Consider the following 14,353-nt stretch of genomic DNA (forward strand, 5'->3'; position numbering starts at 1 on the left):
AAAAATTGTTGAGATTCGACAGCATTTTTCGATTTACTAATTTAAATAATGCATATAAATTTTATGCAGATCAGATGATGACTTGTCATTCCAGCATCCACATTGCTCAACAAAGTAAAACAAGGCCCATAACTTGAGAAGTAATTATTGGAAATTGCTGTAATTCAATAGAATTCTTTGGTGGTTTCACTAATTTAAATGATGCATATAAATTTCATGTAGATCGGATGATACCTTTCATCATTCGAGTGTTCACAAGGTCCAGCAAAGTTAAACAAGAGTGATAACTCGAGAAGTAATTATTAGAAATTCAATAGGCGTCTTTGTTTTACTAATTTACATGATACTTATGAATTTCATTCAGATAGGATGATAACTGTTGTCGTTCGAGCGTTCACAAAGTGCAACAATGTGAAACAAGGGTCGTAACACCAAAAGAAATTAACGGAAATTACAGTGGCGGCGCAACGGCCTACTCTTATATCGAATTTCAACTGCCAAAGGTTCGTTTACGTGCACGCCAATGTGTATACGGGACCTCGATTTTTCTCACCCTCCGAGCGACTATACGACAAGGCGGAACCACGTCCAAAATTCTCTCGGCCAACACAGGGATCGAACACGCGACCCCCAAGTTAGCGAGGCAACGTCTTACTGACCCAGGGAGAGGATGCAAGTGTCATTCAAATTCTAATGAGAGAGTCTAATCCCTTCATTTACTAAATACCAAAGTAGAACAGAAGTGTTTTAGTTATATCAACGTTTCAAGTGATATCTTAAAGATGGTAAACACACGTCACTATTGAAATGAGTTAAAGCCAATCCCATTATGCAATGTTCGATTCAATAAAACAAGTTGATTTTCTCAAGTTAGGTGTCATTAATGGCGTTTCGTATAAAAGGCTTGTGATGATAAAGAACATTTATTGGCGAAACATCGGTATATTATTTTTGCTTAACCATTCACCAAATGAACTCTTCCGTAACGTCAATCTCGATAATAGTCATTCAGTCTCGTAGCATAACAAGGGAACATAGAAACTTCGGGCGCCCCTACACACCTACGTAGTTATAATTTCTCAGGCTATTTTACAATTCTATCAAATTTCACTAAAATAGAATGCAATAAAATGAAATATTTGTATTAATTTTACCGAATAAATCTTAAAGAATTATTAAAGTTGCATTATGTAAGATAAGAGCTGGACGTTCTTGCTATAATAGTTCAAAAATAGATAAAAAATAATGAAATGAATACATTTCAGTCAAATTACTTGATTCTGAGCTGAAGTAATGAATGTTTGAAGTTTCGAAAATAATTTGTCTCGATTGTCAAGTACCATTAACACGATAATAAACATAATAAATTCTTTATTTTCATTCCTTCAATGGGCAGACACCGCGAGTGGCGTTCATTTATCGTTTAACGAAGATATGGCGCACTTTGTCTAATCCACTCAAAGTCCAAACTCTCTCATGTCCCAGAAAGTTGATTATGGACTTATCATATGAAGTCAGAAATAAGATCGGCAATACACACATTTACCTCTTACAATGAATCTTTAATTAACAGGTGTTATAGGCCAGATCTCAGAAGAGAATTTGCGTCCCCACCACTACCGACCTTACATCAACAATTTGCTAAATGTTACACTGACCTAAGTATTATTGTGAACCATAATAACGTAGTTTGTAAATGGATATTCGGTTATCCCCTAGCCTACCAGTATATACTATACAATATACGAACCGACGTTTACAAAGATTTGTATTACTTTATAGCATATTAATTTTCATGCATGATCAGTTAAGTGAATATAAATAAGGGTGGTATCTAGTTGAATATAGTTTAATAAACAGCACGTCAATAAATCATATACTTAGCCCGTGTAATCTAAATAATTCAAAGAAAATATCCATATGTATCAGGTCAACTAATTCAATGATTTCGAAACCTGGATGATTTTTGGTTTCCCCAGTTCAAAAGGAAAACAAAATATGACATCCTTGATTTTAATGTTCCCTGTAGCACGACTATATATAATGAAAAATAGACAACTTCTCAATAGCCAATCATATAAAGCTGATATTTGCCTGATATTTTTATATTTTATATAATTTTTACTGCTGTTATATTTGAATAAAGATTTTAATGAAAAAAATCCAAACTAATCTAGGTGTGAAAGCAAAAGCTAAACAGAAGCCACGTGGTTTCTTACTCTGTAAATATTTAACCCCATTTCCTACTACAATGGGGTGTGTTATACCTGCAATGTTTTTATATAATATTTCACACCAATGTACATGTATACTGCGTTTAGAAGACTAAGTAACAGCGTGACTCAGACTAAAGTAAACATTATATTTTATGAAGTAAGTGTCAACAAACATCATTCTAGAACATTAAATCAGCATTTTTTTCTTGCAGTGTCATCTTAAAACGTTGCGTAGTTGCTCAAATAAGGTTCAAGCGTTTTGTGATTTATTCTAGTCTATCGTATTCAATTCAATACCAATCATTAAAAGGGACCAAATTGCTTATTGGTTATATTGATTCCTTGTACTTTTTCTTACCTACGCGCTTTCTGATTGATTCTAACACCCTGTTTAATTTAATAAAGACCCATCTGTCTTACCTTAATAATTCTAAGTGGACTATCATCTATCAGACAAATTAAAGGCATTTCTGTATCTTGGTCGTCGTGAACTTGTATAGTTGGTTCCCTTTTGAACATTTTAAACACAGAAGATCTACGCAGTTTTGAAAGTTTGCTTTTATCAGTTTGAGCTAAATTACTATAGGCGACCACAGATCCCCTTTTAGTAGCATCGCTGTTATTACAGCTCGACTTAATATCTGAGTCACTTTTCACTTTATATGGTTTAGACATAATGTCGTTTGTATAATAACACTAATATACACCTGGATAACTCGACCAATCAACCTAAAACTCTGAGTTAAATTACACTATACTTCTAAAGTACTCCGAAGGGAAACATATTATATAAAATGTATGTTTAATTACTTCCAGGTAATATTCGTTTATCACAATAATCGAGCACAATATCCCAGGTTGTTATATTTTGGTGCACGTTACGCTTCGACACAGCCTGTATACTTACTAAACTGTGACATTGAAATATGTTGACTATATATACCACAGGCTCAATTGTCTATTATATCGAAATATCATTCGGGGTATTTACCTAGAGTTCTTTACATTTTTAACCAGCTATTGTTGTAATAAAGTTATCTATACCAGCAAATCATATTCCCTCGGTATACCTATAGTAGTCAAACACTGAATGCGACAGCATATCAGATACGGAAGATAGGCCCGATTATTCTAGAAATATCATTAATGGGATTACGCATTTAAAATCACTCTTTTATATCACAAACTACTTAATTGTTATAAAGCAACTAAATCATCTAATATATTATTACTCTAAAGTCAAACATTTATTCACAATGTTTCGATCGTAACGAATTTGCAACGAATCACCCGTGGGCTGTGGCGATGACTGCAACGATTATTCCTTTTTGTCGTTCTCGCTAGAAATATCAAAGTGTTGTGTCGACGATATTCTAATTCCATAGTCGGTGATTTATTTATAAAATTGACGACATATCGAAACACACCCACTAATAATGTTACGATGACGTTTGAAATTTTCAGCAACATGATAAGCTAAATGCACCGATTCTAGAACAACATTGATGTCTCAAATGATAACATTTATTTGATTAAACATACTAAAATACAGTTAGTGAAAGCTTTCCATGTTTAATTTTGGTACAAAGGATCGCTTATACTTGTAAATATTTATCCCCCGTCCCCAAAGACACTGAAACTGACGTAGTACTATTTTACTACTTTAAATTGACTAGACCTTTTTGATCGGGGTAAAATTGAAAGTGTCGATGGGTTTGTGCTCGAATTTAGATCATTTGGTAAATAAATAATACCACATATAAACATTTCCTTTATATGATCGTATACTGTACGCTCGTAATGTGTAAAATGTATGTCACTTGCGCACTAGATTTGTTACATGCTCGAAATGTAATTAAAAACGTTGGCTAGAATATCTTTTGCATAGCTCGACTAGGCTCAAAGTACATTTCGGGCGAATACGCAAAATTAGCGTCACTTGATATGCCATTTACTTGGAATACCGAATAATGCTCCTGTCGCGCACTGGATTCTAAACAATAAAACTCATTATGGTTATAGTATTATTACAGATTTCCACTGAGACGACTTTGTTGCTCACAATAAGCCTTCTCACACGCTGTGTCTATTTCTGTTAATTAATAATTTCTATTACTTCCTCACGAAGGAATCTTTTGAATTATTAATAATTCCTTTATATTCTCTTGTGTACCTTTTCATACCTGTGTGTACTACGTCAGGCATGTTAATTCTACAAAATTGATTTGGTTTGTGCTTTTTATTTACCGTCAGTATACAGGTATCTATAACCCTCATGTTCAAATCTATCCTATATTATATTGCATCCTAGAGGATGAACTTTTGAACCAGAAGAGCTGGCCAAATTTCGATTAAATCTTTAAAAGGATTATCAGTCCAAAAATGGTTCACTTTGGTTCTGTATTTAGAAAGATATGAATTGAAAATGTGTGAACATTCAGTATCTATTGCAGACGATATAATACAGGAAATGGTCAACACAAACTAGCGTCACCTATGATTTTTCGCTGAAATTTTTTCGTTTGCCTCTTTTTTATTAGACTGAATTCAAAGAAAATGCGGGAATTTTACTACATAATTATATGCTATGTTCTGATCCCATTTCATTCACGACATTTTTTTTGTGTACTTTTGTTATTTTTTTCGTGTTTCCTATTCTCAGATTTGTTGTCTTTCGTGTATCTAATACGGACAATTTCGTGATTTAGGTTCGATTATCGCTTTCATATATCTTAAAAACAAACTACGTAAAGAGATATATAGATTTATATTTCAGTCTCAATCAAAAAGTTAATATTAGTATTTAGTGTGCCTAGTTGAGGATAAACCCACCTTTACAATTACTATTATATAAGTATCTTTAAATCTCAGAAATCGTTTGGGTATTCTCAGAGTGCGGAATCAGTACTAATTTGGACCCGTGGGCATGTTTAATGCCCTTTCGGATCAGAGAACTAAGCAGTTCTATCAAATCATAAATGATTGTTTTGTATAGTTTTCGTCTCGGTATTTTATTAAACTAGACAGATCTATTAAGCCCTAATGTTTTGTTTTCCCATTTCGACCCTTTTATTTGTATAATTTGATGGTCGTTTGTTATTAGACTAGAGCTTGTTTAACGCAATGCAAAAGCTATATTATGCTATCGACCAGCTAAAATTCGTGTTACTTAAACATTTTATATCGTTATTGTATAATAATATGCACTGACGTATGGAAGCATTTTGATTAAGGAGATCAGGGGGTTAATTTGCCCACAATTTTACGCAGATAATATACCAATTTCTAATAATCACACAACATGTAGCTTACATTTCAGCTGACTTGGGTAACACAATCCAAAACGAACGGATAACTGAATTATAGAGAGTTTAGGTATATTAGTGTCGATGTAAATGGCGATAAGCTCATATAGGGTAAAAGCCATGAACATTGTTTTATGGCCTTTTACAATTCAGTTGTTTTGAATAGACGCTAGATGTGACTAATAATTTACAAACCCGAATAAATTTGACAGTTATCTAATTTTTAAAAAAAAAATTCCATCACTGTTTATTTTGTTGATCTTTTTGCTTTTGTTTGTCCTGGCTTTTTACTTGAATTTTCTCAACTGTTTGCTAGAATTGAGGAAGGCCAGATTTAGATGAAAAGAGAGAGGCCCAAGGCTAAACCATTTATGAGGCCCCTTCCCAATCCCCACCCTGAGAAAGATGAAAGTGTGTTTTAAACACAATTAACTGACCAAAGCCCAGGTTGATGGCGCATGCTTAAAGGCTCAATACCACTTTTGTTGTAACTGAATAATATGTCCCAATCTTTATTCTGGTCAACAAATTGTACTATTTTACAATATTTCAATTAATTGATGATACAAATTTCATCTTAACACACCTAATTTAAAAAATTGGAAAAATTCAACTAAATGATTTGAAAAGCCTGACGTAAAGCTTTTCAAATGTGACTTGGATTTAAAAATATTTTTGAACCCTCTGGACAAGTAAAATAGGATTTAATGGATAATTTACACAACCGGTAGGACACTAACACATCTAGTACTTAGAGTAAGGCTATTTTTTTATTTTCTGGAGCTGTCAAGCCAGCAAGAGTGCTATTGTCCCTTTAAGACTATACAGTGCGTGGAAGAAATGCTTTAGTGTCAATAATAGTATATCCCTTGACTGGAGCCACCCTAGATCTTGAGGCCCGAAGCTTCAGTCTGGCAAGTCTATATATAGGTAAATGTTGGCACTGAAAGGCTCCGCTACCCCCTTAGTCCGTATAATAACATCATGTTTATTTAATGATCACGCAAATATGTTTATCACAGGAAATGGGGGATTAGCCGACGGGTAGCATAATGGGGATAGTCAATATTGACTTAAATATTGTAAAAGACGACTATGACGGGACAATATCGTTTAAGCTGCAGCACTGTAATATGTTATCTAAATGGGGGCATTGCTTTTAAACTCGCAGACAGTTATACTTTTCCAAATCTTAAGGCCAGTCTACTAACAAACTTTTATTTGTAGAAATCACGAATCAGGTTTGGTGTTTCTGTTGTTTATTTGTTAAGGGCTTGGATGGCGAATGGTTAGCGCGTGCGCGTTGTATCATAAGGTCTGTCATTGAGTCAACTGGCGTGGGTTCGATTCCGCGGTTGTACGTGACAAGGAGTAAGGTCGCCTGTCCAACCTCCTTGGTTTTTTTCCGGGTAAAGAACCCTACGCGCGCGCAAGCGAATTATTGAAATGAAATTGAACCGTATGTTAGTCTCGAAATGACCTAGTTTGTGTCGAGTGGACGTTAAACCCTATTTCTCTCTCTCTCTCTCTCTCTCTCTCTCTCTATGTCTACACCACCAAACATAATTTTATGCCAAACAGCATATTATTTTAATGTGTTTGCCAAACTTGTTACCGAAATTGGAGGGAAATTTCCCGTTTATCAAGAAAATCCTTTTTCGTTAACCTTTCCTGCAATCATCGCGACCAAGGTACCTTATTCTTTTATTCTTGAGAACACTTTTCAACACTTTGACAAGTTTTTTTTAAAAAAAAAAAGGGAAATGTCTATTGATCGCCTTATGTAGTGAGACTTAAAATTAGAAAAGGAGATACCAGCGCTGATCAATTAAACCAACCCTCTGGCCCCTACTTCCCCACCCAATACAAATTACAGTACAGACGACGCAACCTCTGTAAGGGGGTAAATAAATCTGTGTATGCGCAATTAACTTTACTATAATAGTTTCTGTTTAGGTCACGCCACTTTATTTACACGTCTGATTTCTTAAAATATTAATACACAGATTTGCTTAATTATCATAAAATGCAAAATGTAGACCATGACGAGCAATTTAATGAATGCAAAGGTCCATCAATACCACATGACAAAAAATGTGGATTTTACCTCTGGAACGTGTCAAGTCGTCTGACTTTCCAAAAACAAAGATATTAATTTATAAAACAGGATTATCATTCCATCGCAGTAATATCATAAAGATCCAATATAAAATGTTAAAAAAAGGTTTCATGATCAAGTGACGAACACCCGAGAATGGAAGTCACCATAATAAGATTTTGTAGTGCTAGGGTTTTGTTATATTCCTGAAACAATGGTTTGAGATATCCCCCTCTGGCCAATGTTGGATTGACTTCTGATACTTAACCTTTTGAGGGAGTGTGTCTATTCTTCCCGTTCAATCAAATCTCTCCTAAGTACAGCAACATGGCAGCCATCGTTTAATCTGGGGTCTTCCCTAAAACACTGGACAATGATTTAAGGTATTAAAAACGGCGAAAGTATTGTTCGTCTCCAAGCAGTATTGTTTACATTGTAGCCATGTTGATGGTCACGTTTGTCACGCAATTAGTTTTTCTGCAATATTCTGCTATGCACTGGTTAATTGGGCGTAATAAATTTCATGAGCCATGCGTAGCGTTATGTAAACATATCTGGAGCTTCATCACCTAAGACAAACCACGTGAATTTTGACATTTTGCCGTGTGCTGAACCGTCGTCAATCGTGGTTAAACATTTCTCACACGGACACCGTAACAGCGATAGCTGCAACCCAGACAGGGTGATGCAGTGTTCATTCCCTTCCCGAAACAGTTAAAAAAAATATGGGATGTCTTGTAATGGATAAAACTGTTGTCGAAGTCACTCCCAGTTGAATGTAAACAAACGTCAATTTTAACCTGTCAAGTGTTTTCCAAGGTAAGTAAATGTGTTTTTTTTTATGCCTAATAACATGTAATTTTATGTAAACTAATCCAATGTTAAAGGGGCTAAATCGCTAATATTTGGGACCTACAAATTGAAACAAATGGGTCGCAACGTATATAATAATGTAATATGAATGTAAATAAACTGATTTACATTCAATCGTTTCCGATGTTCGGTGAAATCGAATGGCAATCTCTAGCATCTGGTTATTCCAGTCTACACCGATAGTATTTATTGAGCATACTCTCCAGATAAGAATATGGGGTCATCGTTTGACTTGACTTGTGAAATATGTCTAACCTCGTTCTTTGAGTCGCTTGCTACAAATTGCGCTGAAAAGCATTGTGGTACACGAGTCGTGTACCAATCGCAAAATGTTTATTTTGTCATAAATATTGGATATCTGAAGTCCATCTTTTCCTGGTAAGATAACAAAACCAATGTTGATTACAATTGACAAATAATTCGTGTTTTCAATGTCGAAGGTTTTGGATGATACTGAGTTAGAGACTTAGCTACTTAGCTACTTTAATAACAGCCACCATTTGTCAAAACGCCGAGAGTAACCCGTGTGTGTTATTACTGATACTGCCGTGGTATTTTTACGAGTTATGTCACATTATTCCATAACATTCATTCAGTTGCATATGCTTCTAAGTTCCCATTCCGTATTGCAGAATTCGCCAACAAGGTGGGAATTTCTTCGTCCACTCCGTCCAGCTTCAAGGCCCACGTTAAGCTATGACTGGACAGTCTAACTTTACATATGTTTCAAAACTAGATACCTCACATGAATTACCTCCCTTTGATGCACGCTCTGACATCACAATGAATGATTTTATCGTAACTGAACAAGAGGTCAAAGATCAATTAAAAATACTCGACTCTTCAAAGCCACCAGGACCAGATGAAATCAGCCCATTAATTCTAAAAAACATATCTCCCGCCATTGTAATTCCATTAACTCGTCTATTTAACCTGTGCCTTATAACTAAACAACTTCCAGACATATGGAAAACTTCACATGTCATAGCCGCCTTTAAAGGGAAGGGTGATCCACAATTACCAGAAAATTATCGCCCCATTTCCTTAACGTGCACAATTTGTAAGATTTTTGAAAAAATTATCCTAAAACACCTGTATAACTTTATTAAAAAATATGATTTATTATCTAAACATCAGTCATGATTTCAAAAAAATGATTCAACAATAAACCAACTTCTTGAGATATATAATATAATCATAAGTAATCTAGATAAAGGGAAAGAGCTTAGCTTTGTATTCTGTGATATTTCTAAAGTCTGGCACATGGGAATTATATATAAGCTGCGACAGTATGGTGTTAGTCTAAACCTATGTGATTGGATATACAATTATTTAACAAATCGTAACCAATGTGTTGTACTTGAAGGTTTTCAATCACCTTATTTGTCAGTTGAATCCGGGGTTCCCCAGGGATCAATACTCGGTCCGTTTCTATTCTTAATATACATAAATGATATTTCAGACAATCTAGATAACAATGTACGATTATTTGCTGACGATACGTCCTTATTTGCAATTATTAATGATAACCCTTTAGAAACTGCCAATTCAATCAATAGTGATCTTAGGCTAATATCAACGTGGGCAAATAAATGGCAAATAAAATTTAACCCAAATAAAACTAAAAACTTAATATTAACACGTAAAAAAACTAATCATCCTAATCTTATGTTTGAAAACAAAATTATTGATAAAGTTTCCTCACACTGCCACCTGGGACTAACATTTCATCTAAACGGAACATGGTCAGAACATATTTCTAGAATTCACAAAAAAGCTTGCAATAGAATCAACATAATACGCCAATTAAAATTTAAATTAAACAGATCTACGTTATGTACGATATTTACGTCATTTATACGTCCTCTTTTGGAGTATGGGGATAGTATATGGGATAATTGTAGTATTAAAGATTCGGAATTACTTGAGAATATCCAACTAGAAGCAGGGAGAATCATAACTGGTCTGCGCCGCAATTCCCACAGAAAACATGTTTATGACGAATTAGGGTGGGAACCACTGTTCAAACGCCGTCAAAAGCATAAACTCGTCTATTTTTATAAAATCCTTAATTGCCATAGTCCCCAGTATCTATCCGATATTCTAATGGAAATACAACCCGAAACAAATTATTACAATCTTAGAAACCATAAATTGAAAATACCACAATGTAAAACGTCTTCTTATATAAAAAGTTTTTTCCCAAACACAATAAAACTATGGAATAGTCTTCCTACGCATATGCAGTTATCACCGTCTCTCAATACTTTTAAGTCTAGTCTCCTGCTGAGTCAGTATCCTATACATAAAAAACCTAGTTACTTTCATTATGGAAACCGTAAGGAAAATATCATTCACTGTCAATTAAGAAATAAATCTAGTAATCTCAATAATCATCTTTTCCACCACTACCTATCTGAATCAAAAACATGTCCAAAATGCAATTCTTCGGATGAAGATAATTTCCACTTTTTCTTCTCTTGTCCATCTTATTCAGCTATCAGAATCGAACTATTAAATTCATTAAAGGTATTCACAGAAACTATTAATCTAGATCTAATTTTAAATGGCTCTACAGATCTTTCGAACACCTCCAATATCTTGATTTTTGAAGCAGTCCATTATTTTATTAAAAATACTCAAAGGTTTTGATTCGCTTTTACATAATATTGTTGTATAATATCAAAAAATTGCATCGTATATATCATTTCCACATGAAACTGTATATATGTTCGGTTTTACAATTTATTATATTTAATTTTATTTTTATGTATATGTTATATTTATCGTTTATTATTTTCTGTATCCCTGGGAAAGAACTTATATAGGCTTTGCCTGTTGTTCAATCCTTTTCAAACGAATAAACTATTGTTTAAACTAAACTAACTGGATTGTCTGTACGCTCTCATATGCCTATTACTCTGTTACAACAATCAAATGAAGGCTACACTAGAGGCCTAGGCCTAATTCTAAGATAATTTGTCAATATGCAATTTAGGTTAGATGAAATGTGCCTTTCACAGGCATTATTATTTGGTTTGTTGAACTAGTACTAGTAGTAGTCTTAAATGTAATGATTGAGTACTTTGTATTTCAATTGACATGTTAAGTCAACTGATTTTCAGTACTTTGTGAAGCTGTCTGGACCAATAGAAAATAATCCAGAACCATATTCAGCCGATCATAATGGAAGTATAACATGCAACCAAAATTAACAAAAGCTGCACCAATAAAAAGACAGACAAATTGTTGACAGGTAAATATGCCAGCTTGTTAACTAATAATTTTATTATCAAATCAAGGGTTCATAAGGGACATTACTACAGATCATTCAAAGATAGAAAAGTGTTACTCCCATTTTTCTTGTTACTTGGCCTATTCTTTTCAAATGAATTTTTCCACTTGAAATTTGTTGTTTTATATTAAGGTGAAATTTCAGGGTAAATATTCTTCATTTAATTTCAAGACACAAATTTGTTGGGTTTCTTTGAAAAACTCTGATATAAAATAGCATGTTTTGATTTTTTATGCTGGTGTCAATTAAGTGGAATCATACTGCAATTTCAATGGATAAGCTTACATCATGTAAATATTATTTCAAAAATATGTTAAATTCCCTTTAGCCCTATAGACACACCACATTATTTATGTGTACATTTTATAATCAGTCGGAATAAAATAAGACTATAAGCTTATAACTTCTTTATTCTTTTACAGCAACATTCCTGGAGAAAAAGAAAATACCAAGAATTAACAAAAATGTACTGGTAATTGAGTTTTGCTTAATATTATAAATAATCTTCTATAACCACATATAAGCTTATTCTTCAAACACTTACAAAGGAATTTAACATGTAATTTCACAATTTCACTCTCTGCAAAATCTGTTACCTGTTGCTTCAGAACATACATTGTAAAACTGTTTGCACAATTATATCTATTCATTTAGATGTAAACACTGTGCATGTATTTGTTTTAAATAATTAATGTTTTATAGATACTTTTGAATTTTACTTACCGGTATCTAGAATCTTGAAAATGTGGATGCGGATTACTACAACAGGATCAATCTCGTCACCTCTTGGTTTTTCTTCATTGTTGTGTTAGTGTATTGCCAGTGTTGGGAGTGCAATCACAAACCCGACAGCAAGGGAGCAGTATTCGCAAATCCTAAAAAATTAAATCATCATGATAAATGTTTTGTTTTTTGGTTTTTTTTTAGAAAATCTCGGTATGTTTTCTCTATTTTATTAGTTGAAAGGGACATAATATGGGGTGGCCTGGGGTACTATAGACATACTGCACCAGTTATAATACCTGTACATTCGCTGCCTTAAGTTTTGGTATCTCACTGACACTATATACTAATAGTAGTACAAGTCTCGACAGTAACGCAACTTTGTGTTTAGGATGGCCTGCTAGGCCTTTTAGGCCTTGTAACCTACAGCATTAAGTACCTATAACCAACCTTGGTTTTCTCTAAATTCATATCAAATCCAGACCACACTATGCCAAACAACTATGATGATCCTTATTTATTTAAACGTTGCCGGTCCGCAGAATGTACATACTCCTCGCAGTGTTTCGTTTGATAAGGCCTAATCGCAGTCAAACACTGCCATACCCAGCTCAAATTTCTGTCCCCAATTATGACTGGTTAACAGTCCGATCAACAATCAGTATTTAACGACGTAATACTTGTATCCGCCCCCCCACCCGGTTACGCTTCAATAACTTTTACTTACTCAACCATGCTTACAATAAAACCGCATAAGTGATAATAAACAAAGAGTATGTCCTTACCCAACCTGACCGGAACAATGGTAGTCTGTTACTTCTTTTAAAGTCAGTCTGTGTCGAGTGGACGTTAAACCCCGTTTTTCTCTCTCTCTCTCCCTCTCTCTCTCTCAAAATTAAATGAAATAAATATGGTTTCTTGTTCTGTTTCTTGCCAATGTTCACGTCATGAACATATCCTTCATTATAGTACCCGGAACTCCGCTATCTTTACTTCGAACTCAAGTCAAATTTAAATGAAATAAATATGGTTTCTTGTTCTGTTTCTTGCCAATTCGGACTTCAGTAAAACATTGATGGTTGGTCTGTCAATCGCCTATGTTCACGCCATGAAATATTCTTCATTAGAGTACCCAGGGCACTGCTATCTTTACTTCAAACTAACAATACACTTCTCTTTCATAAATTATTCCAAAAAATTAGCGGGAAGGTCCAAAAGATTGGCACAAGATTGAAAGCCATTCGGACATCGCCATGCTTGTTTATGTCTAGGGCGAGTCAATGTTGTCTAAGGTGACGTCATTATAAAAAGTGGGAGGAGCTACAGGTCTCTGACGGAAAGGTCAATTGTGGGTCCTGGAGTGTCGTAATAAAGGTTTCCTAATAAAGGGGCATAACTCCCGAAGTGATCGTCGACATTCAACGTTGACATTGCCTATCTGTGGAAATGTATATTAAATGGTTTACTATTTCCCAATGCGTAAATGTAAACAGTTAAATACCCCTAATGACAAAGTCTAATGTAATTAAAGTTACAATTTCATATTTTCTAAGAAAGTCAAAGCATAATTATTTATGTGTCTTTTGCTCAATAGGTTGTCAACTCACTATTATACGATCATAGGTTATCTTTCTCACACTTAAAAATCTTCACACCGGAAATAATAACACAATTACCCCCAATTACCTCCCTTGTTTTCCTATTCCCCACCATGGAATAGCTATCTTCAAACGTTTGAATTTTAAGTAGTAAATTATATTTTTGCCAATTTCTCAATTGGCAATAGTGAATTATAGGATTTATAATAATAATAATAATAATAGTTTATTCGTACTCATGGTAC

At 34.2% G+C, this 14,353-nt stretch overlaps 1 protein-coding gene and 1 long non-coding RNA gene across 2 annotated transcripts in view; both read right to left on the reverse strand.

Moving 5' to 3' along the window:
* The window catches only part of LOC126817550 (transient receptor potential cation channel subfamily A member 1), a 36,720-nt gene extending 33,537 nt beyond the window's left edge, over nt 1-3,183 (reverse strand). The window contains exon 1 of the mRNA XM_050544612.2: nt 2,637-3,183. Coding sequence (XP_050400569.2) covers nt 2,637-2,891 — 255 coding nt within the window. The 5' untranslated portion in view covers nt 2,892-3,183. The remainder of the gene's footprint in view (nt 1-2,636) is intronic.
* An 8,683-nt stretch (nt 3,184-11,866) lies between these two features.
* LOC126817551 (uncharacterized) lies at nt 11,867-13,393 on the reverse strand. The gene is made up of 3 exons (XR_007679045.2): nt 13,296-13,393; nt 12,511-12,662; nt 11,867-12,217 (listed from the first exon to the last, which is right to left on the reverse strand). It is a non-coding gene; the product is annotated as an uncharacterized LOC126817551 (long non-coding RNA).
* Nucleotides 13,394-14,353: the final 960 nt, after the last annotated feature.

The sequence above is a fragment of the Patella vulgata genome, chromosome 4 (assembly GCF_932274485.2).
Source record: "Patella vulgata chromosome 4, xgPatVulg1.2, whole genome shotgun sequence".
Lineage (NCBI taxonomy): Eukaryota > Metazoa > Mollusca > Gastropoda > Patellidae > Patella > Patella vulgata.